General features: G+C 42.1%; 1 protein-coding gene across 1 annotated transcript in view; it reads right to left on the bottom strand.

The window, feature by feature from the left end:
- Positions 1-26,576, bottom strand: part of LOC125887850 (ankyrin repeat domain-containing protein SOWAHC-like) — an 81,695-nt gene that overhangs the window by 9,859 nt on the left and 45,260 nt on the right. Inside the window, exons 4-7 of the mRNA XM_049574936.1 lie at positions 24,951-25,154; positions 11,015-11,059; positions 8,849-8,971; positions 8,193-8,204 (exon numbers count right to left, since the gene is read on the bottom strand). Of these exons, the coding sequence (XP_049430893.1) occupies positions 8,193-8,204; positions 8,849-8,971; positions 11,015-11,059; positions 24,951-25,154 (384 nt within the window). The remainder of the gene's footprint in view (positions 1-8,192; positions 8,205-8,848; positions 8,972-11,014; positions 11,060-24,950; positions 25,155-26,576) is intronic.

Here is a 26,576-nt window from a genome sequence, read left to right as displayed (position 1 = left end):
TCAAAGTTCGTAGTTTTTCTGACAGTTGCAGACTGAAGTATCGACGAGTTTCTGGTTTACAAACGATTGATGATACAACTCATCACCCCGGTGACCTGACAGCTCATATACACACATTTTAAGTGTTAAGGAAAAAACACAACCATATGTAATCCAGTAAATTTACAGTGGATGGATGGATGGATGGATGGACCTCTTTCCTTTCAACGGTAGGTCGTCTTTGCTGGTGCTTTGTTGTAATTTGCTCCGTACAGTAAAGCAATCCATCCTCCCACTTACTGCTTTCTTCCTTTAAATGTTATCATCCTTCACACTGGCTGCCAGTCAGGGCTGTGATGTGTCACACACTTAGAATTCCCACGCGCAAACTGTGACAAATAGGTCCCCTGTGAAGGTTTTTAAAATTAAATTGAATCAAATTAATTTTTTTTAGCTAGACTTTGCCTCTTTATTGGGAAATGGGTGCGCACAACATACTGATACAGTCAATTAAAAATCCATTCATAACCTTGTGTATAGGCCCAGTTGAATATTGCAATAATAATGTGTGGTTATCACAAAATCCCACAGCACACCTGGACTGGCATCACAGCACACCATTTGAGAAACACTGGTATACACGCAGGAGTAATTTGACTCCCAATCACATTATCTGGGTGTGTTAGTCCGACTTTGAGAAATTCTATTTAGTGTGATACCAGTTGGGCTAACATGTTCACGTGTTTTAAAAGTCAGATTTTAATTGGACTATCACAGTAAATCGATTTTCTCTAATGTCATGAAAAGTGTGACCTCCGTCTCCTGCAGCAGCCGACAGCCTCAGACTCCTCTGCAGCTTTAGTCTGGCTGATTTCTGAAGTTAGGAAACTACTAAAAGCAGCAACAAACGTGTCACTCTAAGGATTTTTGGCCAGTCAACTCCACTGAGACTCCTACTAAATACAAGCTGTCCTCTCCTCCTCCTCTTTCTCCTCCTCCTCCTGGTCCCTCCCTGTCGTCCCTGTTGTCTGTACCTCCTCCCTCTCAGCGCTCATGTTGCTACTGTAAACTGGATCAAACAAATGGAACATTGTTTTCTGCTGTTTTCCGCCCATTTAATTTCAGCGCACTGATGTTCCTCATTCAGCCAACAACCGAGAGCGTGAAAATCCAGTCGGTCATCAGGGGGAGAAAAACCCTGTGGTCGTGTGCAGGGTGGCTAATGGAGGTTTATTTTGGCGGTGTCTCTGTGTGTTGGCGTGCTGATGCAGACTGACCACTGAGGGGCGGGGGGTGCTGCCAGGCTGCTTCAGCCGCCACGCTTTTCATTAGAAGGTGATAACTGAACCCCGCCTCGCCCGCCGGCCTCTTCCGACACTCGCTGAGATTGTTTGGGCCTCCACCTGTGTCACGCACACACTCCAACACACCTTAACACACACTGACAGCGCCGCTATTAGGAGCTGTGAGTGATACTCGACGCTCCACTCAAACGTTTCTCTGCAAAGATCAGATCTGAGTCAGGATTTAATCACACATGGAGACACCTCAGGTCAAGTTGTAGATCATTTCCCTCTGCCAAAGGGCGCAGCTTGGGTTTCACAGATGATATTAATATTTTGTATAGATGCTTCATACTATTTGTGTCTTTCCTACAAAGAGGTCTGTGCTGTATTGTCTCATTTTTTCTTTGTTGTTGAGATTTGGGAGGTGTGAGTGTCGACTCCTCTGTGACCTATCCTTACCCATAACACCTTTCTCTGTGTAGGCTTGTGATAGAGTGTAGATATTTGTCTGAACCAGTCCATCAGGTGGTCATTCCAAGTCTCTTTGTGGTCATCTGAGGTCTCCTTGCAGTCATTTTGAGCCTCTTTGTGCTTGTTTTAAATCATTGTGAATCTTTTTGTGGATGTTTTGAGTCATTTTCATTGTCTTCGTAGTTGTTGAGTCATTTGGAATCTCTATGTGATAGTTTTGAGTGTCTTTGTGGCCATTTTGGGTGTACTTGTGGTTGTTCAGGTCTCCTTGTGCACATTTCCAGTCTCTTTGTGAATGATCCAAGTCTCTTGGTGGTTGTTTGAGTTTTCCTTGTGGTCTTTTTGAATTTCTTTATGCTCGTTTTGAGTCATTTTGAGTCTCTTTGTAGTTGTTTTGAGTCTTTTGGGGTCTTTTTGTGGTTGCTCTGAGTGCAACTGGACAGAGAATCTCACCTGCATATGCACATTACTTTCCTCCTCAACTGCCGGTCAGGCGTGTTTGCTCAACCAAAAAATAAGACACCTTTGTTTTCAACCCTTTTAGGCTCATTGTGTCTGATAATACCACAACATTTTCATTGGCCTACATGCTGCTTTCTACTGTTTACTAACCTGTCTTCCGGCCGGTCAGTGATGTCAAACATAACACACCAGAAAGAAACACAGGAAGGCATACTCATCCACTGCAGAGCCATTAACACGCTCTGGTCTACTTTTCAATGAGAAAACAGTCTATAGCCTATTTTAAGCGAGTGTTCCCGTGTTTAAAAAAACTGCAGATTTTGGTGGTAAATGAGCGTAGGTGTTGAGGGGTTTTATCTCCGTGGTAACCTCCATGGCTGAAAAATGAAACAACAACGCTAAAGTGGCAAAAACTGCAGTTCCTCTAATGGCCACTTGAGGCTGGCTCCAATAGTGAGTCAATCCCCACAGACCAACATGTTAAAAAGCCCAACTTTACAGCCGAAATAAACATGTTTACAGCCTGGTATAGAAAACGTTTTGGTCTCTATAACTAGCTCCAACATTCATGACAACTGTACGGAGTTGAATTTTTATATAACTCACCTGTTTACATTTTATTAAGGCTAAGATCTATGCATAATTATGATCATGGCTGCTTTGAGTGAGAGACTCTCTGCAGATAGTGTTCTCGGCTTCTCAGTCAGATCCACCCCTCGCTCCTCCACAGCTCCACCCTCTCACCCAAATATGATCACTTCTATCTCCAAAAAACCAAGATGGTGATGGCCAAAACACTATACTCAAGGCTTGATGTCTACGAACCAATGCGTGATGTCATGGTAGTTACATCCATTATGGTTATATTATTTTTCAAAGATTCATTGAGATTGAACTGGAATACAGTTTGATGCAGACTTAAAGGTTTGCATTATCTCTCAAGTACAGCACAACTTGACAAATATAACAGACAAAAAAATATTTTCTGTTAATTAATGCTCAAATGATAGAATGGAAACTCATGACCTGAAATATCTGCAGAGGAGTCAGCAGGAATGTAACGTATTCATGATTTATATGATAAATGTGTCGAATCATGCAGAATCACTGCTTTAACTGCTGGTGAACAAACATTCAGGAGAAACACAACAACGCTGCGTGTGACACATTCACACATTTGCAAACATGACGGACACCTGTCCGCCCCAGCAGGACGCTCCAGCCTCCATTAAACAGTCTGAGCTATCGTCCTCCAACAGATCCAGGAGGGGAGCACCGACAGTGACCCGGCACAAACTGGCAACTGCCTCCCAACAGTCGGCCCGGGTGCGGCGGGCATCTGTTGGCCCTTTGGTGGTTGAGGAGTGACAGGCAGAATGAGTTAGCGCTGCTCATCTGAAAGCAGCAGGGAAAAAGCACATCAAACAGGCGTAAATTTCACTCCTTCCGTTTTGATCAAGTGAAGCATGAAAAGGAGTGTAATACTCTCAAGTGGCGCAAGGGTTAGACCATTGATGTTGTTATTTCTGCATGGGGAGGTCCATGCAGCTAATGGGAGGGGGGGGAGGCGGCGCATTAGGAGAGGCCATATGGAGGGGTCCTTTTGCAAAAGCTCTTGAATAGGAAGCTTAGAGTCCCATAATGCCGTGTGAAATTCTACTTCTGGCATCGGCGGGGAGTTTTCAAAGCCGGTCTGCAACAGTTCGACCATATGTGCCGGTTTGAACGAGCGTCTCTTTTATTGGGTGTAGAATCACACTTTGACTTAACAATGAATCTGAAGAACATATGTTGGGACTCGAGCAGAGACGGAGCTCACAGAGCTGCTGTAAGGACGAAAAGAAAATCAAAGATCGATCCCAAACACCGTGCCCAGACGAGTGCCTCCCTGACTGGGTGAGCTGCCTAAATAAGGAGACTCGGACTTCATCCCCCTGTTGACTAATTTCCACATTCTCACTGCAAAACTGTGAAATCAGGTCTTTAAGAAAAAAGAAAGTAAAAGCACACACAGAGGAGCGAATAAAAGATCTGCTGGCTGATTGTGTGATGATCAGTTCCTCCCATCTGCTGAGGAGCTGCGCTGACTCCCTTCAGGCTGACTGTTTGCTCAAATATTAATTACCATGTAATTACAATATCATTACACATCCCCATTGTCTGGGCTGCTGGGCTGCTCAAATCACACCAGACCCTAATGAGCATGAATACTACATCCTGCTGCAGTGTCCGACCACTAATCATGGACGGATTATGAGACAATGGGCCCCCGGGCACAGACATGGAAAAGGCCCCCCATCCCTCCTTCACAAGAGCATGACCCTCCGACTGAGAGGGACGCAAAACAACCACAAAGAGACATTAAAACACAGAGGAGACACAAAGAGACACAAAAACCATCACATAGAGACACAAGGAGACACAAATAGATATAAAAAGACCACAAATAGACTCAAAACAATCACAAAGAGAGACAAAGGGATATAAAATGAGCACACAGAGAATCAAAGTGACCACACAGAGACACAAGACCACAACAAAGAGCCGCAGAGATTTTAGACGTCCACAAAGAGACACAGAGAGACATAAAATAACCACAGAGAGTCTCAGAAGAACCACAGAGACTCAAAGAGACTCAAAATGACCACAAAGAGATTCAAAACAAACACAAAGAGACACAAAAAGACTCAAAACGACAACAAACAGACGCAAAATCAACAACCACATAGATACACAAAGAGATATGAAAAGACCACAAAGAATCTCAGAACAACCACAGAGACTCAGACAGACTCAAAATGACCTCAAAGACACTCAAAACTACCACAAAAGGACAAAAAATAGGATGACCATAAATGACTTGATGGTTGATCTGAATCTCTGGCAACTAAACTGACAATCGATTTGACACTCGGTTCAAGTTATTTTTTAATTAACAAAAGTCAAAATTTTCTGGTTTCTTCCTCCTGTGTAACAGTAAGCTGAATATCTTTGGGTTGGAAACACAGACTGTAAAAATAATGGACATAGCTTCCATGACATCACCCATTGGTTTGTGGACTCCTGATTTTGAGCCTCGAGTTCGGCACTTCAGCGTCTGCATCTTGGTTTTTTGGAGCCAGCAGTGATCATATTTGGGCAAGAGGGTGGAGCTGTGGAGGAGCGAGGGGTGGATCTGACTGAGAAGCCAAGGATACTATCGGCAGACAGTCCGTCACTCAAAGCGCCCCGCCCTTGATCATGCGTAACTTTAAGCTTTAATAAAATATAAACGGGTGGGTTATATAAAAATTCACCCCCCGTATAGTTGACATGAATATTCAAATTAGCTTTAGAGACCAAAACCGTTTTTTGTACCAGGCTGTAAACATGTTTGTTTCTGCTGTAAAGGTGGGCATTTTAACATGGGGGTCTGTGGGGATTGACTCATTCTTGGAGCCAGCCTCAAGTGGCCATCAGAGGAACTGCAATTGTTGGCACTTTACTTTTCAGCACCAGAGGTTGCCACTTGGTCGTGAACAAAACAAAACATTTGAGGACGTCATCTTGGCTTTAGGAAACAATGGTCGACATTTTCCACCATTATCTGACATTTTATAGACCAAACAGATGATCGAATAATCAAAAAATAACTGTCAGATTAATCAACAGTGAAATTAATCGTTAGTTGCAGCTCTAGCTCAACAGTCCCATCAGACAGAGGTCCAGGCCCTGGGGCCCCTCACCCATTAGCCCCCTTCGGACCTGTTTAGTAATCCGTCCATGCTACTAATATGAAGCTGCCGGCAGACGGCTGGTGAAAATGAAACAGGAGCGATGATAAAAATAACTGTTGGAGGTAGTTGTGTATGTAGGACAGTGTTTAGCATGGTGTCAGGTGTTTGGCTGCACAGAGCTGTCAGGCTGTCTGAAGGGACGACTACACGCCTCGCAAAGCAACACCGCCTTTCTGCTGCTTTTGTACACAAACATGCCAGAAAATTGGACGTCTGTGTGAATCCCATTTACATGAACTGCATTTTGCATTAACACCCCTGCCCCCCCCCCCCCCCCACCCACACACAGACACACACACCTAACACACACACACCTCGCTTCAAAGAGCCGGCAGACGTCCGAACCTGCGACTCTTTCAGAGTGTTGTGGAGCCAGACAGGCAGGCAGACGGAGGTGAGGGAGCTGCACTCTGTGATATCAGTGCTGAGCTAATTGAGGCAGAAGTGAGTGTGTTGTTGTGTCCCGGTTGTTCTCCCGTGTTTAGATGATTAGTGTTAACTTACCCCCTTTCGTGTACGCCGACGTTCACATCACACGAGGTCGTCAGTCGAAGAGGAGTCGCAAACAGAAAAAAAGAAAGAATACTTTAATTTCTCCTGGCTCCTTTTAGTGCAGCAACCTGTGTGTTCAGCGACAAAACACTACAATAATAATATTATTACCACTCTAACTCGTCATGTGGCCTGAACAGTTTCAATCAAAAAGCTTTAAAGTCTTTTCAGCACTTCAGCCCTTTTACTGACACTTATTTAAATATTATTGGGTGTAAATGCGAAAAACCTTCAAATATTCCACTTCACCTTCTTCTTACACATTAGAGCAATGCAGTGTAGCGTCAGACTTTCAACAACCTTAAAATATTCCATATCATTCATACATTAATGGTATTATTCAACATTTAAAGTGAGCATTGCAATGTAGCATCAGCTTTTCAGCAACCCTTGAAATAGTCAACATTATGAGTGTCATTCAACTTTTCAAAAACATTCATACCAGTTAGACTGCTTTCAACTTTCTCAACTATTCCTATTACTTCACCTGGTTCTGACACATTAAAGCCAGCATTACAAGGTCGCGTAAGCTTTTCAAATAACCTTAAAATATTTCACATCCCTTATACATTAATGTTATTATTCAATGTTTGAAGCCAGCATTGCAGTGTAGCGCCAGCTTTTCGAATAACCGTAACATATTCCACATTATGAATATCATTTGACTTTTCAATGACATTCATACTAATTAGACCCCTTTTGACTTTTTCAACAATTCCTATCACTTTACCTTCTTCTTACACATTTGACCAAGCATTGCAGTGTAGCGTAAACATTTAAAGTGAGCATCAGCTATTCAGCATTGACCATTCACACCCGCAGTTTCTTCAGATATTTTTTTTTCTGTTTTATATTCATTCTTATTGTCAACAAATTCCCAGAGTGCTGTGTTTGATATGTTTGGGAAATCTGAGATTATGAGACTGAAATTTGAGGTTTCATAAGATCCAAAAACTGCACCTAAAAACCTGTTTAGGAACACAAGTTTACACACCATTATATTTTCTATGCCAGAACTTGAATTCTTTAATAAACCCCGAATATCATGCCTGCTTTTAGAGCTCAGTTAAGGTCCAGGTCTGTTTAAACAGGTGAGAGCAGCTGAGTCTGTGTGGGTCCAGACTCTCAGCTGGTCTGTTGGCATCACAGTGATTCACACATTTCACCATGTTATATGTAAAAGTGTGTGTGAGGGCGTTTATCTGCTTCTCCTCCTGATAGGATTGGAGTTTATCTGATTCATCTTCCCCTCACACACCCCTGCCCCCTGTTCGTCCCTTTCATTCATTTCAATAAGGAGATTACTAACTGTGTTTACTGCTCTTTGAACATTTAATTTCCTTAAGCCAATTGTTTTGTCAAAGCGCTCGGCTCTCTAAAGCCGTCTATCAAGTTTCGCCAAGCGGCCATTGAGGACAGACTTAACCCAGACCTGATAGCTGTCACATTTATCTCCACATACACTACAGTGTAGAATCAGCTGTTACATGAGGTATTAATGACAGCTTTTCAATGCAAAGCAAGTAAATGACCAAAAAATATCAATCTTATAAGCTCAGTATAAACTGAGGGTCTAAAGCTGTTAAAATCTCTGAGCTAAATGTGTTGCCTGAAAATTGACTTCATACAATGATAAGTAAATAAAACAGCATCATGTTTTACTTACAGAGACGAAATCCTGACGAGAGCAGAAAAAATAATAAAGCAAAGAGAAACAAGTTTCATTCATTCAGTTGGAGAGAGAACTTTTCTAATTTCTGATAATTCACAGTCAGACTGGCAGTCTGCAGCAGCCACTCTGTGAGGCTGTCCTTACACACAGCGATGCTTTGAGCTAAATGCTAACAGCAGCATGCTAACATTAACTAAGTAGCAGTAAGGTCGAAGTACAGCTGAGGCTGATGTCTTCAGTCTGTTGATCCACAGAGTCTTGGCTAAACCTTCAACACATTCTCACTCCCAACTCATCAAATACCAACACTTGGTCAGGGGCTGTAAACATTAAATTATGATGCACTAGGTACCCTCCTGCGTCGGTTTTGGATGTTCGGGGACGGTGTGTCAATTTGTGCTTCTTAAATGCATTGTATCTTTTCAAAATAAACTTACAACAAAGGCAAAAAGGTGTGGCTAGGTTAGTTATCAGCTCTGACCAAACAAACGTTAGGTTGGGGAGAGTGTGTGTTGTGAAGGAATACGATGAGTTTTTCATTACAGAATACTTTTTTAAAAAAAATGTACATTGATTTGTCATCTACAGTTATACTTTACTGAGGGATATGTGAAGTTTGATGTAAATGATTTGAGAAGTTGTGTCTGTACCTTCTTCAGGACGAGGCTGGGCTCCTGAGCGAGCAGCTGACGCTGAGCAGCCATGTTCCCCAGAGCTGAGCTCCTCAGCCAGTGCTTCTCCAGAGGATCCAGCTGCACCCTGTGGAACAGAGACTGGGAGGGAGGGGAGTGAAGAAGATGAGGAAAGTGAGGAAGGTGAGCTTTTTTTCCCAATGGTGATGGTATTAATGGTTATTTTACTGTTCTTCCTGGTTTGGTTTTGACTCATGAGCAGAACTCGTGTAGGTTCTGTGTATGACATTCAGAGCATTAGTACAGAATCAAACACTTTTGTCTGTCTAACAATAAAGTGGAGTAATGGCATCCTGAGATTGAAGTCACACTCCCTTTGTGTGTGTTGTAATCTGAGCTTCTCTGTGGTTTATTGTGTTAAGCTGGACGAGTGCAGGATGGTAAAAGGCTAGTGGATAATACCAGCAATGGTAACGGTAGACGGCACTGCTGGGGAGCTCCTTACCCTCCTAGCAGAGGACGAGATCAGTCGCCATATAACAGGGATGTGAATGATTGTTCATTATCATGTCATTGCCATGCCACACCTCTTTTGCCTCCATGATGCCGGCATGCTGTCTAAAATCACACAATGGAGCAGAATGATGCTGTCATTGTTTGGCTCTATGTAAAAATACAAAGGTGGCATAAAGACGGGATTTTGTACGCTCGGGCTAGTGTCTACTGTCTGCCTTGTGATGTTGGAGTGATTCCTCTGCGGGTGAAGGTGCTTCACTTCATCATCACTCCACATCTTTGCATCCAGGTGAGTCCAGCTGCTTCCCTCAATCAGCTCTTCTCTTTCCCTCAAAGATGTATGACTGCAGATCTACCTTATTCTGAGTGTTCAGTCGTAGACGTTTAAAACATTTGGATTCTGAGTCAACGTGTGAATCCATGATCCTGCTACTGTCCAACACAAAGAAGCAAATCACGAACCTTTCAGAGCCACCCTCCGGGCTGGCTGTTTGATACTCAAAAAAAAAGATTTTCAGTGGTGTATTCCTTTATGTGTCGGTATTTTCCACCACAAACCGCCGTCCTCGTTGCCCTCTAGCCGTGGCGGAGGCCGCCGTGCAGCAGGGCGGGGGTCCTGATGCCATTAGTGGTGTTTATTGGGCAGCAGGGTGCTGTGAAGCACCACCCAGGCCTTTAATCAGAGGCCTGCCAGGCCATCCTCACTGTTTACCTGATACACCTCCATGTTAATTACACAGCCTGGACCAGACTCAGAGGGAGGCTGTCCTTCAGCCTGACAACACACACAGAGCCGAGACAGGGATGGTGTGTGTCCTCACAGAGACTGAGACACAACAGGAGACAGACTCGGTTAAAGGCTCAAACAGTGAACCTGACTGAGAGGATGAAACTACTTCCATCTCAGATTCCTGTAGATTAAAACCAAACATTTAATCTGTGATTTATTTATAGATCATATTTTACTAAACGGATGTTAACACACTGAATCAAAGAGAAGATGGGAAAGCACAGAGCTCTTTGTAATGAAGATTATTTACATTATCCCAGAATAGCATTATTATTTTATAGTACAAACTAATGCATGTATGTATACAGTATACATAAAGTGAAAATAAAGTTTAAATCATCTAAATATTTGCAGCATTTTCTTTGTCTTCCATCACATTAAACTGAATCTCTTTGTGTTCCGCTGGTCGGATGAAACAAAACATCCAAAGAAGTGTGACGAGTCCTTTTTTTTTTCTGTACAAACCAAATTAATCTGTTGAGAACATAATTAGCAGATTAATCAATAATAAAAATAATCGTTAGTTGTAGCCTGATTTATAGAATATATTTCATTTTGGAAACTAAAACTATCAGCTCCAGTTCAAACCAGAGTTTCCCTGCTGGGTCCAGTCAGAGCGTATAGTGGGAGGCCGTCACAGCCAATAAGCAGCCAGCGCTGCGTCCTGTCAGGGAGGAGGACGGCAGTGATTATGGGATATCGTCATGGGAACAGTGTGTGTGTATGGGGGGGGGGGGGGTAGTTTGTGTGGATGGCTCTCCACTGTTCAGCAAACACACCAACACTGCAGCATGGCTGAGCGCACACACACACACACACACACACACACACACAGAGTTTAATATTTCTCGTTTAGTTTTATTTTCTCGTGAACTCACCATGACAGAAGAAGCAGCAACGCTCCCAATATCGTCCTCCTCACTCTGAAACACAAACAACACAACTGTAAATACTAATAACGACTTAATTCTAGTTTCAACATTAAAATCAAACAAACAATAAAATCTGTGTTACTCTACAACTGGCTGAAAGTATAACTCTAAATTATCAGACATTGATTGGTGGAAAGTAACTAAGTACAACTACTTAAGTTAATTCTTAAAATATTCTGGCTTTTTCCTAAAAAAATCCAACTTACTTCTCAAAATATTCTGACTTTATTCCCCAAATATTTCCACTTTATTTTCAAAATAATCCGACTTAATTCTCAAAATAATCTGACATTATTTTCAAAGTACTGCAACCTTGTTCCCAAATATTTCCACTGTGTATTCTCAAAATATTCCAGCTTTTCTGTCAAGAAAATTCTGATTTTATTCTAAAAATATTTCCTCTTAATTCTCAAAATATTACGACTTTGCTCTCAAAAAAATTCTGACTTTACTCTGAAAATATTCCAACTTTTTTTCAATATATTTCATCTTCTGTCTGGAAGTAAAACTATTTTTTTCCTGTAAGGCCTTTGACTTTTTTTCCTCCATTTTTTTCCCTTTATCTTTCCAAATTTTGATTTTATTCTTTAAAAATAGCCCCAATAACCTGTATGCTTTTCTAAATGTGCAGTTCATCGGCTGTACATCTTGTTCATCTAAGCTGAAACTGTAAATAGAATTAATTAATAAAACTGAGATCAGCTGGAATAAATGTTTTCTCCTGTGTGCACTGAGTCATACAGTGTGTGTGTGTGTGTAAAGGAGGCCTCATGCATTAATAATCATCTTTGGGATAACTGAGCACTGAAACTCTCTTGTTGTGTAATTGTTTGCAGAGTGAATCATTATATAAGATGGTGCAGACGGAGAGTGAACCTCCCTGAAGGAGTGATACGGGCTCAAATCTAACGAATCCATTAAATCCCTAAAAAGACTGTTACAAGTCTCAAAGGCTCATAAAACACTCTTGAGAGAGGATGAAGCTGCTTTCATCTCTCAACCTGACATCTTTATTTACCGTCTCCTGTCACTGTGGCAGATTGGAGAGGTCTCCTCTCCACGTGTTAATGAGCGCCGTTCGATTATCTCATTTATTCTTTCATTCTCTGCAGCGGATACATGAATAAATCTGTTTCATGTTTCCTTTTTGACTCATTGTCTCACTGATTCTATCCTTTCAAGCTCTCTTCAATTCTCCATTAGCTGTTTGTGTGATTTCTCTCAACAGCAGAAAACAAAAGTACAGTGATCTACACATGTGAGCGTCACACAGAGGAATGTGGGAATTTTAAAATCCCCCAAACAGGCCTCAGTCTCCCCTGATTACTCTTATTAAAGAGTATAATACAGTTTGAGCTCAGATCTGTGTCAGCAGGGATTTACAGAAAACAAATACTCTGCTGGTATCACCACAAAACTACCACCTCTCAAAACCGTACTGCACACTGGTTTTAATTCAGATATACTGTACATATTTTCATTCTATATCTATGCTTCTTGATTTTTTTGAGTGATTGTTTTTATTTTTTATTTAATTTTCTCTTGATCCTTGCACCAAAACACCAAAGCAAAGTCCATTTTTTTGTAAATCTATGGCAAAAATCTGATCATTTGTTTAAATCTACAAGTCTGTGTTTAGTTACTAAATTATTTCTCTATTTGATGATGGATCTTTTTATTAACCTGTCTTTAATGGATGTCTCCACAAAGACTGCCTGATTCTGCTGAGTGCCACAGATAGAGGTGTGTATGTAAAACAAGTCTGACCTGGAACCAGGACGTCTGGATTCATGTGTAAGATTTCTGAACAGGAAACAGGCCTTTTAATTCCCTGAACTGTTTCTTGACCTCAATGGTTATTAATTGCAGCTACGACACTAATGTCACATGCAAAGTGTTGATGCTCATATTTGATGTTCCTGAGCCAAAACACCTTCTGTTCTGTTCTGGTGTCACTGCTCCAGTTCATACAGAAAAGTGTTTTTTTTTTTGTGACACACCTCTGGAGTTATGGAAATATCTCGTGTTTAACTGGAGCAAAATCAAGTTATTTACAATTATTATACAATTATTATTTAGGGTTATTCAGGGTTAAAGTAAGGAACAGCCATCGGCAAATTAAAGCACAAGTGTTTAATGTTGACATCACGGATATTTTGCAAGTCGGGACCGTATTAGTGGTTATGTCCTTGTTTTCTTACTGTACCCACATTTTTTCTAAGGTTTTGTCCAGGTGCTTTAAAAAAAGAGGGTGAAACAATGTACTCAATGTGTGAATATAGGTAAGAAACAAATCAGCACAGACAGAAATGTCTATTTAGCAGCTTACTGTGCATAAAAACACTTCTAGAAAACCTACATTTGTTAAAAAAAAACAAAAAACTTTTTTTCCTCTTAAAAACAGCATAGGAGCCATCTGTTTATCATGTATGTACATTTACAAGTCTGTGATAACATGAGTTTTAAAGTATTGTTGACTACAAGGCCCATCAGCCTCGGGTGAGGTGGGCCAATCGCTGGCTCTTTAACTGGCTACAGGAAATGTGAGTGAGGTATGTTCCCTCAACACAGGCCCTGGTTGGCCATCAAGGCCATAGCAACAGCACTGGAAGCTCCTATTGGCTCAAGTGAGGTGTCAATGGAAAGGCCAGGAGCTCGCCTCCATTTTGAAGTGCTGTTCGGTTGGTTTGTTTACATGCAGGCCAAAGAAATTATGGATAATATGTAGAGAAATACGAGTGTTTGAAACAGTGGACTAAATATTTCGTCTGGCGTATTGTGAGTGTGCGAGAAATGAAATGGGAGCTTTGTAGGCTGTGATTCCGTCTGGAAAATATGAATTTGTGGATTACGATAACGCTTTATTGGTGAGTTATAACTGTTAATTTGTGGGGTTTTGTCTGACAGAAGTGTTTATTGAGCCTGCTGTGGAGGCGATATCTTGAAATAGTCAACATTAATGGCACCGTGAGTAGTGTAGTGTGTTTCAAAGGATACGTCATATGAGTAAAGGTTAAAGTTACTTTACTTGTATTTGAGTCGAGAGGAAGCGGATTCGAAAATTAATCCTTTTTAAATTCTCTGGCAAACATTTCATCATTTCAATAAAAAGTCTTGTAACAGAATGAAATTTAAAGACTGTTCTCCAAACTTCCTGACACACACACACACACACACACACACACACACACACACACACACACACATTGTCCTCTGTGGCAAAGCGCTCCACGTCAGCTGAACAAAACACTGAGAATCATGGGTAATAAATGGTGAAAGTCTGCAGCCCTGCTTCGTCCTGTCCTCCCAGCACAGCAGGTAGAGACTCCTGGTGTTATGATGGACGTTCACTGACTGTGTGAAGCTCAGAGACGAGTGCTGGTTTGTTGGTGGGGAGGGAACATGAGTCCCCGGAGAAAGGAGGAGGAAGCTGCTCATTAGTAATCTAACAACACAAACACTCACTGAGGTGTTTCTCTAAATGATTACGGCGCACTGCAGAGGTGAATTAAAGGTAAGAAAACAGAGAAATGAGGAGCAAACAAAAGCACTGTTGTTGTGTTCATGTTTGAAATGATAATATATGTTTATACAGAGTATATTAACATTGTAAAGTTACTCGTTTTTGGCTGTTAAGGAATTTAAGATGAATCTACCACAGAGTGTTTGTTGTAAAATCAAGATTTGAACAGTGGTTGAATCAGGTTTGATTAACGCACAGTCTGTAGTAAATGTGAACGTTTATGTTCAGCAGCAAATTAACATCAAAATTCAAATGCTGTTCAATCTTCTGTATTCTGTGCCGTTCAGGTCTGCTAAGAGCTGATTTTTGGAGAACAAACTGATAAATGAGTTGTTTTCCCTTATTCTCATTTAGTTTTTGGATCAAAACACAGAAGCAAATTACAGCTGACATGATCAGTCAGTTGCTTTGGCTAAGTGTCAACATGCTGACATTTAGCAGGTATCTAATCTTAGTTTAGCGTGTTAGCATGCTAACAGCTAATTATCAGTAAACACAGAGCCACATTTTCTTAACAGTTTCTTGGTCAAACATTCCTCGAAATGCTTTTGACATGTCTAAAAAAGAAAGTTCAAACCTGTTCCGAAAATTATAATAACAGACTTAAGTTTCGGACTCAGTGTGCAAACATGATTGACACAATATGAGTACGCATTTATTTTCAAACGTGCAACAAAAAATGGATTCAGTGTGCAAAGACCTTCAGCATATTAGCACAGGAAGAAGCCCCAAATATGGATAAGGCGAAGTGCTTTATTGAGCAAGTCCAGGTCCTATTTCTACTCCTGCTAGCTGCTAGTGACTGTTTGTCATATCTGCATCCCAGCATGCAAAGCATAGCTGGCATCAGCAGCTGTTTAACTAACTAGTTTTAGTCAAGGTCAAAGGTCAAAGTCGGATCACACCACCACAAATGAACTGCTCGAGAATTAGTTTGGGACTGGGCCTATACCACTTCCTATAAAGGATATCTGTTCAGTTTGTTTAAGGCACAGTCACACGAGCAAAAATAACACTGGTGAATATTCACCTTGCGTTCACTCCTGTTTGTTTCAAGCAGCGGGGCAAATATATTAGCATGTTTATTAGCAAGTGAACCAACATTCATTTGTTAACGTTATGCTAACAAATATGACCATCACATCTGGGATCGGCCACATTCAGCACGAATATTGCCTCAGCAGGTGACAGTCACTACATTCGCCTGCATTTGCTCATGTGTGACTTTACCTTCAAGCAGGATTTATACTTTTGCGTTGAATCAACGCCATACCTACAGCATAGGCTGTGTCGATGTAGTGCCTGTGACGCAGACCTCCTGTCTATTTCTGTAAGCTGAAACCATTTCCCTCAATGAAAATCAAGCTTTTATTAACTTTAGTTTCACAGATAAGAAACAATAAATTGTGAGGACAATAAAGCCTCCACTAAAATAGCATTTTAAGTCTTGTGTGTGATTTATCCTGGCTTCATATGAGTAGAGGAAATCTCTGTTATGTGCTATGCTAATTTATTCAATGTAAAATGCCATAGGCTTGTGCTAATAACATTAGCATGTTGTATTTGTTTGGAAAAGGTGTTTAGTATAAGACAGTTGTTCTGTTGGTGAACCTTGTGAGTTGTAATGGAGCCGAATTTTGTACCGTTACCTTTGTTAAATGTTGCTGTTGTCCCTGGTTTCATATGAGAAGAGGAAAAGTCTGCTAGCCGCTGGGCTAATTTACACAATGTAAATTGCCATAGGCTTGTGCTAATAACATTAGCATGTTGTATTTGTGGGGAAAATGTGTCCAGATAAAGACAAGTGTTTGTCTGTGAATGCTGCGAGTTATAGTGAAGCTGATTTGTGTACTTGTGTTTGAAATTGTCTCTATTAAACCATGTTTAATGTGTGTTTAATGTGTGTTTAGAATCAACTAAACTTTACAGCACTTCACAGAAACCTCCGCTGCCAACTAGTGTTTTGGAGGTGTAACTGCAGAGTGACACAGACACACCACCACACAAGTATAAATGCTCACAACGGTGTAGGCCATGTGCATAGGCTACAACATAAGCTCTGCATAGACCTGATGCACAACTATAAATCCACCTTCATTCTGCAGCTGAGTAGGACTGCTTTGCTCAGATCTGCACAAACAAATAGGACGAACCAAAGTCAGATTCAACCAGACAAAACCATGCAGGTTTCATTATGTGGGCGTCCTCTCAGGAGAAGAGAAACAGAGTGGAATCTGTCTCCCTCTCTGTGTCTCTCTCTGTCTCCCCCTCTCATCCTCATTTTTACCCAAAAAAAAAGCCTCTCGTAGCTTCAGCTCCTGAAAAAGGCAACAAGATAATAAAATCAACTGGTTCTGTGCAGAGGAGACATGAATGGGCTCCTGTTTCTTCCCTTTGCTCTCCGGAACAAAGTGGCCGTCCGTTAGCATAACAAAAGCCTTTCCCAGCCACTTCCACTCCTCCATCTATTCATCCTGTCAAAACACTGCCTCCCCCTCCCCCCCCTCCTCCCTCAGAGATCCTCTGACAGCTACAGAGGCGGGAGGAGAGCCTCCCACCTCTCATCACCATTTAGGAGCGGCCCTTTTGTATGCCAATTGCCCGTCCTAATTGGTGGCGTTTACAAGCCGCTCCGTCAAACCGGCGAGTGGTGAAATCCTGCAGAGGGAGGAGAGACAGAGAAAGAGAGGTGGAGGGTTTAAAGGCCGGTCAGAGGACAGGCAAGACGCACCATTAAAAAGAGAAGAAGAAAAAGACACGACAGTGAATGACACAAACTGTGTCTGCTGACATTTTCATTTTGGTTGAATTAACCTTTTAAAGCTGAACTGTCTTTTGTTTGTTTGTCTCTTTCATATCAAGAGGAGATCAAGAGGAAATAAAAAACTATATTTGTAATTGCTCGTCTTTGTAACTTCCTGCCAGAATAAAAAGAGAAAGTGTTGACGAGACTAAATAATGTTTTATCAGCCGCCTCGTCTCATCTGTCTCAGCTCCTCTGATGAAGGTTATTAACAACATTAATGAGACCAAAAGACATTTCTGAAGAATTTACTACAAGAAAAGAAAAGATATTGATTCCTGGGGGTTAAATCACATACGTTACAGCAGAGACAAGAGGGAGGAAACCTGATTTAAATTACTGAAGATAAAATAATAAATTTCAAAAATTAGAGGGGCGATATTAAAAAGCAATATGTAAGAGGTGAAACACAAAGCCACTTTCTAAAAAAATCTGTATTCAGAGCTGTACAGATGTGTTTGTGGCTCAAACCTGGAAGTTGTTGAGTTTCCAGTTTTTTCTTTATCATATTTTAATCATGTTTCAAAAGTAATCAAATAATTTGATTAGTAGGGAGAGAAAGGCACTTATATTACATCGTTTTAAAAACACGAGTTTGTTGATGCAGTGGAGGCACAAAAGAAAATAAAGTTAATTTGATTTGAATTCAGCTGCAATATTAAAGTGACGAACACATGAATGCATCACTAATAATCACGGTACTTAAAATGTATGTTGATGCAAATGCATTTGCACTTTTATAATTAGTGCTTCTACTTTTGGAACTTTGAGTGTATCTCGATGCAGGTACTTTTGTACTTTTGAATGCAGTACTTTCAGTACTTAAAAGTTCACACACTGTACTACAAGCTTGCAGCAATTGTAACTGTGCAGTATTTCGATTTCAAGGCCAGGACACACCAAACAGACATCAGAGAACTAGCAGCAACAAAAGCTGACTGTTGCATGGCCTTATGTCGCCTGTACCTCCGGCAAAAATCTGCACCTGAACACATCGTAAAGTCTACATCCAGCTGCCAACTAACGGGTACGTTCTCTACTATCATGAGAGGAAGTTACTCGCATACAGGCAGGCAGCGGTAGTCTGTGTTCAGTGTTAAAAAAGGGAAACCTGAAGACCGACAGGACAGATCCAAGATGCTAATTAGCCAGTTAGCACATTAACAACACAACCTGATGCCGAAAGAACACTTTTCTGACTTTGTCACATTTTGTCACTTGGTCATAGTCTTTCCATGTGGACATTTGATGGGCAAGGTAGTCTTGGTGCATTTGCTTGTGATGTTCTGGGGTGCTGTATCAACTTCAGCCTGTTACATGCCTAGTGTCTTTTCATTATAAACTTCCATTTTCACAGGAAATGTATAGTTTGCATACAGTCTCTTTCAAAATAAATGCACTATATTGGTACAACATCACGATATGATGTTTTTTTCCTTCAAAAACAAACACACGTGGCTACGTCCAGCCGACACATGCATGTGGTTGGGTTTAGAAAAACATTACAGGGTTTGGCTTTGCAATCATACGAGACGCAAACACTGGCCTCCTGAGTGAAAGTCAGTGAATGTTGGACCCATCCACCACTCGTCCCTACCCGCCCTACTTGGACTTTTCACCCCCTTAACTTACGTTGTTGCCTGGCCACGTTTCCCCCTGACACCATCAAGCGTCATTACACACTGATGGCACTCGGACACGTATCATGCTGATGTGAAAGGACAGCTTTTATCATTTGTGTCTGATTTGAAAGTCACTGCCCAAGCTCTGATATTCAACGACTTTGGAAGGAGACCTGGTTGGCTAAAGAGCTCAACGGCTAAAAAAGCTCTTACCTCCTCTTGTCTTTGACACCAAATCATGCTGAATTGGCTGGTAAAAAGCCGATACGGGTCGACTAGTGCCAAAGGTGCAGGACGCACCGTGAAGACCGGGGCGATAGACACTCACCGACAGAGACTTTACAGAGATCTTCTTCAGCAGCTGCAGAAGTTCTTTGGCTGTTTATACAACTTGTTTGTCCTCAGGCATTTTACTTGTCACAGAGTTTTCCTATACTTAAGTATTACTACTTTACTAAACCACAAGATCTGAGCACCTCTCCCACTGCTGGCCATACAATAGTATTATTATATCGTCATATAAGTGATAAACTTGTGTTATAAACCACGTCTTCCTGCTGCTCCACTTCATACTGCAGAATATAAATAACACTAGAGTTTAATTTCATGTTGTTGTATCGGTTAAGCGTCTCCAGTTAATTGTCTGAGGCGTTTCCACGGAGAGCACCTGCAGCCATAAATGATTTATTATTACAATGAGGCAGAAACCCATGAGGGCGGGACTTCCCCTTTAATTACAGCAGCCTGCAGTCACGACTCAGCGAGTCTGTCTGAAAATTAAATGTTCCTAAACAGTCCAGTGAGACGGATAGAAACGTATTAAACACTGTGATGAAGTGTGCTTCACTGACGCATGACTAAGCTTTATTACTGAGAGGAACTCCTTAATCCCACTCAGTGTATGAATTCACTGCAGAGTGATGAAGGTGGCACTTTTATTTATTAGTTATTATGTCGAAGAAATGGATATCATATCACACATACCTGTTTAATCCATGTGTGTGTGTGTCACATGTGAGGAATGTGCTTCTTGAGAGGTTCATTGATACGGAGGTGTTCTAACTTTATTTTGATGCTTTGAACACAACTTGTATTCGTACTTCAACAACATACAGTGAGTTATTATTTCTGATCTGCAGCCTCACAGAGTTTAAAACCACTGCTGGTGCTCCAATGAGTGGGTCCCTGTGTGGTGTGATTACGTGCACAAACATGCAGACGACACAATGGTTTCACACTGTTTCACCAATCATCAGTTAGTGACGGCAACACGTCAACAAATGCCTCATTTCCACAGCATAGTTCAGCTCGACTCAACTCACTTTTTGGTATCACAACTTTTTCTTTATATTCTTCTCCACTGCAGCGAGAACCCCCTCATGGTGGGTGGGACTTTCAGCTGATTGCCATAGCAACACCAAGTAAAACTGCTATGACATAATCTTTAACACAACAATCACTGAATTGTTTCATTGGCACGTCTGTACGTTGTACTGTACAGACTGTACAACAAAGTGTGCACCACAGTGCACTGTGTGATACATGACATCATTAGTGGTGTACAATGTAGTTTTCTGCATAGTGCACAGTGTACATAGCATACGAAGTAGTGGACGATGTGCAGTTCACTGTAGTATATGTGGTGAACAGCGCAGTGCACATAGTAAACTACGTAGTTATGCATGCCATTGTGTACGTCGTACTGCAAGTAGTGATTATTGTACTATACAGCACAGTGTACATAGTGTGTGGCATAGTGGAAGATGTAGTGTATGTTGTAGTGTACGTAGTGTATGACGAAGTGCACATAGCAGTGTACGTTGTACTTATGCCATGGTGTACGTAATGTATGGTGTAGTGTACATACAGTACATAGGAGTGTACGCAGTGTACATAGTGTACAGCGTACTGAACAGCATAGTCAATCAATCAATCAATTTTATTTATAAAGCCCAATATCACAAATCACAATTTGCCTCACAGGGCTTTACAGCATACGACATCCTCTGTCCTTATGACCCTCACAGCAGATAAGGAAAAACTCCCCAAAAAAACCCTTACCCCCCCAAAAAAACTTTAACGGGGAAAAAATGGTAGAAACCTCAGGAAGAGCAACTGAGGAGGGATCCCTCTTCCAGGACGGACAGACGTGCAATAGATGTCATACAGAACAGCTCATTGTACTGTACGCCAGAATGTATGTAATAAATGGCGTAGTGCATGTTGTGCTGTATGCTTTAGTGTGGGTAGTATATAGCATAGTGTACGCAGTCGCGTACGCTGTACTGTATGGCGCAGTGTAACTAGTGAATGGTGCAGTGTACATAGTAGTGTGTATCACGCTGTTCGGTGTAGTGTATGTTGTGCGCAGCGTAGTGTGCTCAGCAATGTATGTTTTGCTTATGCCACAGTGTACGTAGTGTATGGTCTAGTGTATGGTGTAGTGTACATAGAGTACATAGTAGTGTACATAATAGTGGATGTTGTACTGTACAGTATTGTGTACGTGGTGTAGTGTACATAGTGTACAGCATGCTGAACAGGGTAGTGCACGTAATATATGGTGTATTGCACATAGTAGTGTACATTGTACTGTACGCCATGTTGAACATAGTGTGCAGCATAGTTTTGCGTGCTGCCATTTCTTAAAATCTGAGCTGAATTAATAAAAAAAAAATTGAACTGGGAAAATAAAGTGTGACATCAGTGATGAAGGTCCAAAGTCTCCATCATTGAGACAGGTTGATTTCACACTGTAAAATGTTACACTCAGAATGTGTCTGGTTCGGTTAAAGGATCTGTATTGAGACTGGTTATGTTTAAAAATGATCTAATCTAAAAGCCTCAAAGATCCAGTGTAATAACTGATAACAAATTCACAACTCAAGGTGCACTTCTGTTGGAGCTTTCAGCTGTAACTCAACACTTACTATCTCATGACTGAAGCTCTGTTTTTTGGTCACGTGATGACACCTGAGTGAGTACTCTTTTGCTAAAGAAAGCTGCTGCATGTGGTGGAAACCATCAGAAAAGATTGTTTAAGTGAACGCTGAATTTAGTTTAGTCACTGACAGAAAGGATTACAGTTGGTTGGAGAAGTGATCAAACTCCACCCTCATCTACGTTGAGCAAGTGTCCTTCGTGTAAGAGTTTGTTGTTTTGACACAGTGAGGGTCACATTTTTAAAAATCACTGCATCTCATTAAACTTTGTGATTTAATCATTTATTTCATTGTATTTGTGTCTGATAATCTTTTTTTATTCCCTTTAATCTGTTTCCTCTGTTACTGCTATCGTTATTATTTCTCATGTTCATTAATCTCAAGTTGTTTTCATGTGCACTGTCTTATTACCAGCTGAACACACCTGTAGGAAAGGTGGTGTCCACATAAATTTAGATTTTTGAAACAAACGGACACCTTTAAATGATGCCTGTGATATGATGATGACACAGGCAGAACAACAGCTGTCAGATGAGGTCTGGTGCTTCAGGCCTTCTGCTGATGTAAGTAATGAAAATTCTTGCACACATTAACATATTAATTGAGATTTTCCAACAATCCTGTTTTTCCGATGGATGCATTCAGATGAGTCTTTGAGTCGGAGAGCGTGGAGAGATAAGCACTGTGCAGGTCTCGTCTCAACCCCGGACCCTCCGGTTTGTCTAATCTGCCCTCTCATTCACAGCCACCGCCGTCTGATTGTTTGAGAAATGAAAAAGCCATTTTGGATCGGGCGCCGCTCTGAAAGGAGTCGCCTGTTCGGCAGCGTGGCCCTCGTTGTCAGAGCCTCCGAGGGGTCACCGGAGGTCAAAGGAATTATGATTACGCCGCAGCCTGTGCGCTCATTCTTGAGGCTCCATATTCCCCCGGTGACCCCTCCATAAAGAGGCTGATGATGGAACTCGATAGCTCTGCAGAGGAACATGAATGTTTTGTTAAGAGGGGAGTATCGCTGTTGTTCAGATCAGGAGGTTCATCTCGACAAGATGGAGGTCCTTTCTTTTATTTCTTTTTAGAGAGCTTTACTGATTCCTGACAAAATGTGGATTAAAATCTTTTTCACACCTGAGACTGAGACTCAGTGAGCAGAGGGACAGATGGATCTAAACGTGACACAACAGATGTACAGTACAGTTACGATATATTTGACACCAATTAGGTGTGAAACAACTGAATTTCTAAAAGCTAATTCACAATCGTTAGAGATGCACGTTATATATTGTCCAATATATTGTCTGATAATGGGACATTTTTCTTATTATGTATTATTTTGCTAATCACAATTACAGCTGGGGCGGCACGGTGGTGTGGTGGTTAACACTCTCGCCTCACAGCAAGAAGGTTGCCGGTTCGATCCCGGGCGTGGGAGCCCTTCTGTGCGGAGTTTGCATGTTCTCCCCATGTCAGCGTGGGTTCTCTCTGGGCACTCCGGCTTCCTCCCACAGTCCAAAGACATGCAGATTGGGGACTAGGTTAATTGATAACTCTAAATTGTCCATAGGTGTGAATGTGAGCGTGAATGGTTGTTTGTCTCTATGTGTCAGCCCTGCGATAGTCTGGTGACCTGTCCAGGGTGTACCCTGCCTCTCGCCCGATGTCAGCTGGGATAGGCTCCAGCCCCCCCGCGACCCTCAAGAGGATGAAGCGGTTAGAAGATGAATGAATGAATGAAAATTACAGCAAGGAAGTTCAAGTATCTCAGAGTCTTGCTCACGAGTGAGGGTACAATGGAGTGTGAGATGGATCGGTGGTTTGGTGTGGCATCTGCAGTGATGAATGCTGCACCAGTGAAGAGGGAGCTGAGCCGGAAGGCGAAGCTTTCAATTTACTGGTCCATCTACGTCCCAACCTTCACCTAAGTTTCCTCCAAAGGGTGGTTGGGCTCAGCCTTACAGATAGGGTAAGGAGCTCGGACATCCAGAGGAAGCTCGGTGTAGAGGCGCTGCTCCTTCGCATGGTTCAGGCATCTGATCAAGATCCTCCGGGCAGACCCAGAACACTAGAGGGACTACTTATCTCATCTGACCTAGGAACGCCTTAAGAGTCCCCCAGGAGGAGCTGGAAAGCATTGCTCAGGAGAGGAATGTCTGGGGTGCTTTGCCTTTCCTGCTGCTCCCACATCCCGGCCCCGGATAAGCGATTGAAAATAGATGGATTAAAATTATAGCTGATAAATGGCGCTGATAATAGGAAACCAAACTGATTTCATTGACGAACAAGGAAGGCATCTACACACCTAAACACAGTGAGTAGCGGTACACATTTAAAGTTGGTTTGTAAGCCACCAGTAAACACAGTGAAGAAGAACGGCCGCTGCAGGCTTACTAGATGGACTAGAGAGCAAAACAGGTCCCGGTGTGGATGTCTTTCTCAGTTCCAGAGGAAGACAACATGATGGTGCTGACGGTCTGATCCCCAACCGCCACCCGACACCCCACCAGATCATCAAACTTCCTGCAGCTGTTGAAGCACTGTGTCCAGAGCGTTAGCATGAGCTAGTTAGCAGCAGCGGCTCACATCCAACACCAACCGTTAAAACGGCTCCAAGACACTCACACCAAACAGGCTCAGCTCTGTTGTTAGACCCATTAATAACCGCTAGCCGTGTGATGCTACAGTTAGCCATTAATTTGTATCGTTACTTGGCGACCCAGTTTGGAGCATAGCGGTGAGACCGTTATCCTACCGTGAAAATCTCATACCGTTGTCACCCTATCATATCTGTTATCAGCCATGAGAAGCTGGTAATTATTATTTATCGTATCGGTTGAAATGATCCATACCCTGCATCCCTATCAAAAATCATGATATCCAACAAGAAACAGTTATCTCTAAAGTTGCACCACCAGAGAAGGTAAGGGGGGAAAGGTTTGTCGGACAACCTTGTACACGTGAAACTTTGGGAGAACAGGTTAGTCATTCTGTCACTCACCGTCCTGGAGACCAGAGACAAGGAGTCGCTCCTCAGAGAAAGGAGGTCGGAGCAGGCCATGTCTCCTCCGTCACTGCTGGAGCTCAGACTGGGCTCTGTGGGGCTCACTGGGATCACCAGGTCTGTAGGTCTCTGTGCTTTCTCTGCTGGTTCTACTGGAGTCTCTGCTGGTGTCACTGGGGCAGTGGATACTGGTCGCACAGCCTGGAAAACACACAAGAAAACCACGAAACCGTGTCTCAGTGACAACTAAAAGCTCCAGACTAATGGTTTTTATTTCATGGAATAAAATCATCTTAATGAGTATTTAACTAAGCACAGTATCTGCAGCTGAGAGGCTCCTGAGGCAGAACAGATATTTAAAGATAATTTTTCATACTCCATACTTGGGACTGTAAGGATCCTGCTGACTGTTGCTGGGAAACATCTTGAAACTCTTGGCATCGTGGCGGAGCCACATACATGTGAAAAAATAGCTTTTGCTGTCACCTCCACATCACTGTGTACGTGGTGTGATGATATGGATCTGTGTGGACGTCTGCAGTGAATTTAACCCTCAAATTAGTTGAACTTTGACCCAGGCTGCTCTGAGCCTTGTGGGCTCAGTCAATCACTGTTGACCACTGCTTGAACTAAAAGTTGAACCTGCTAGATTCCCCTTTAGTAACATTACAGCAGCACCACGTGACCCTTGTTCTTCTGCTGTAACGTGAAATACACTCGCTGGCCACTTCATTAGGTACACCTTCTAGTACTGGGATGGACCCCCTTTGCCTTCAGAACTGCCTTAATTCTAGGTGTCATAGATTCAACAAGGTGCTGGAAACATTCCTCAGAGATTTTGGTCCATATTGACATGATAACATCACACAGTTGCTGCAGATTTGTCGGTTGCACATCCATGATGAGAATCTCCCGTTCCACCACATCCCAAAGGTGCTCTATTGGACTGAGATCTGGTGACTGTGGGACCATCCTCTGTAAACCCTAGAGATGGTTGTGGGTGAAAATCCCAGTAAATACTCAGACCAGCCCGTCTGGCACCAACAATCATGCCACGTTCAAAGTCACTTAAATCACCTTTCGTCCCCATTCTGATGCTCAGTTTGAACTTCAACAGGTGGTCTTGACCATGTCTACATGGCTACATGCATTGAGTTGCTGCCACGTGACTGGCTGATTGGCCATTTGTGTTAATGTGTAGTTGAACAGGTGTACCTAATAAAGTGGCCGGTGAGTGCATGTCTTTGTTCAAAGCATAAAAACCTTTTGTGATATTTATATTTCTGGTGTCTCCACGCAGGTTTTTTTCATGAGGATGGAAACACACTTATAAATGTTATTTTAAGATCCTGAAGTGATTTTTAAACCCGTTCAGCCTGATTCTGTTCACTGTGTCTCCATCACAATGAGGCTGATGAAATAAACACAACTGTCCTACCTGCTGTACGGAGTGAAACCCCGCGCAAGAACAGTCCCAACACAAACAGTGTGAACCACCAACACTCATCACTTCCAATCTTCACTCGTGTCCCTCAAAGTGCTCCGATGTGACGCTGAATTAACATATGAGAGAGTGTTTACAACTCAACAAAATGTCCGCCTGCCTCCCTAAAAGTGGCGTTC

The sequence above is a fragment of the Epinephelus fuscoguttatus genome, linkage group LG4 (assembly GCF_011397635.1).
Source record: "Epinephelus fuscoguttatus linkage group LG4, E.fuscoguttatus.final_Chr_v1".
Taxonomy (NCBI): Eukaryota; Metazoa; Chordata; class Actinopteri; order Perciformes; family Serranidae; genus Epinephelus; species Epinephelus fuscoguttatus.
This window is presented reverse-complemented; position numbering and strand designations above follow the sequence as displayed.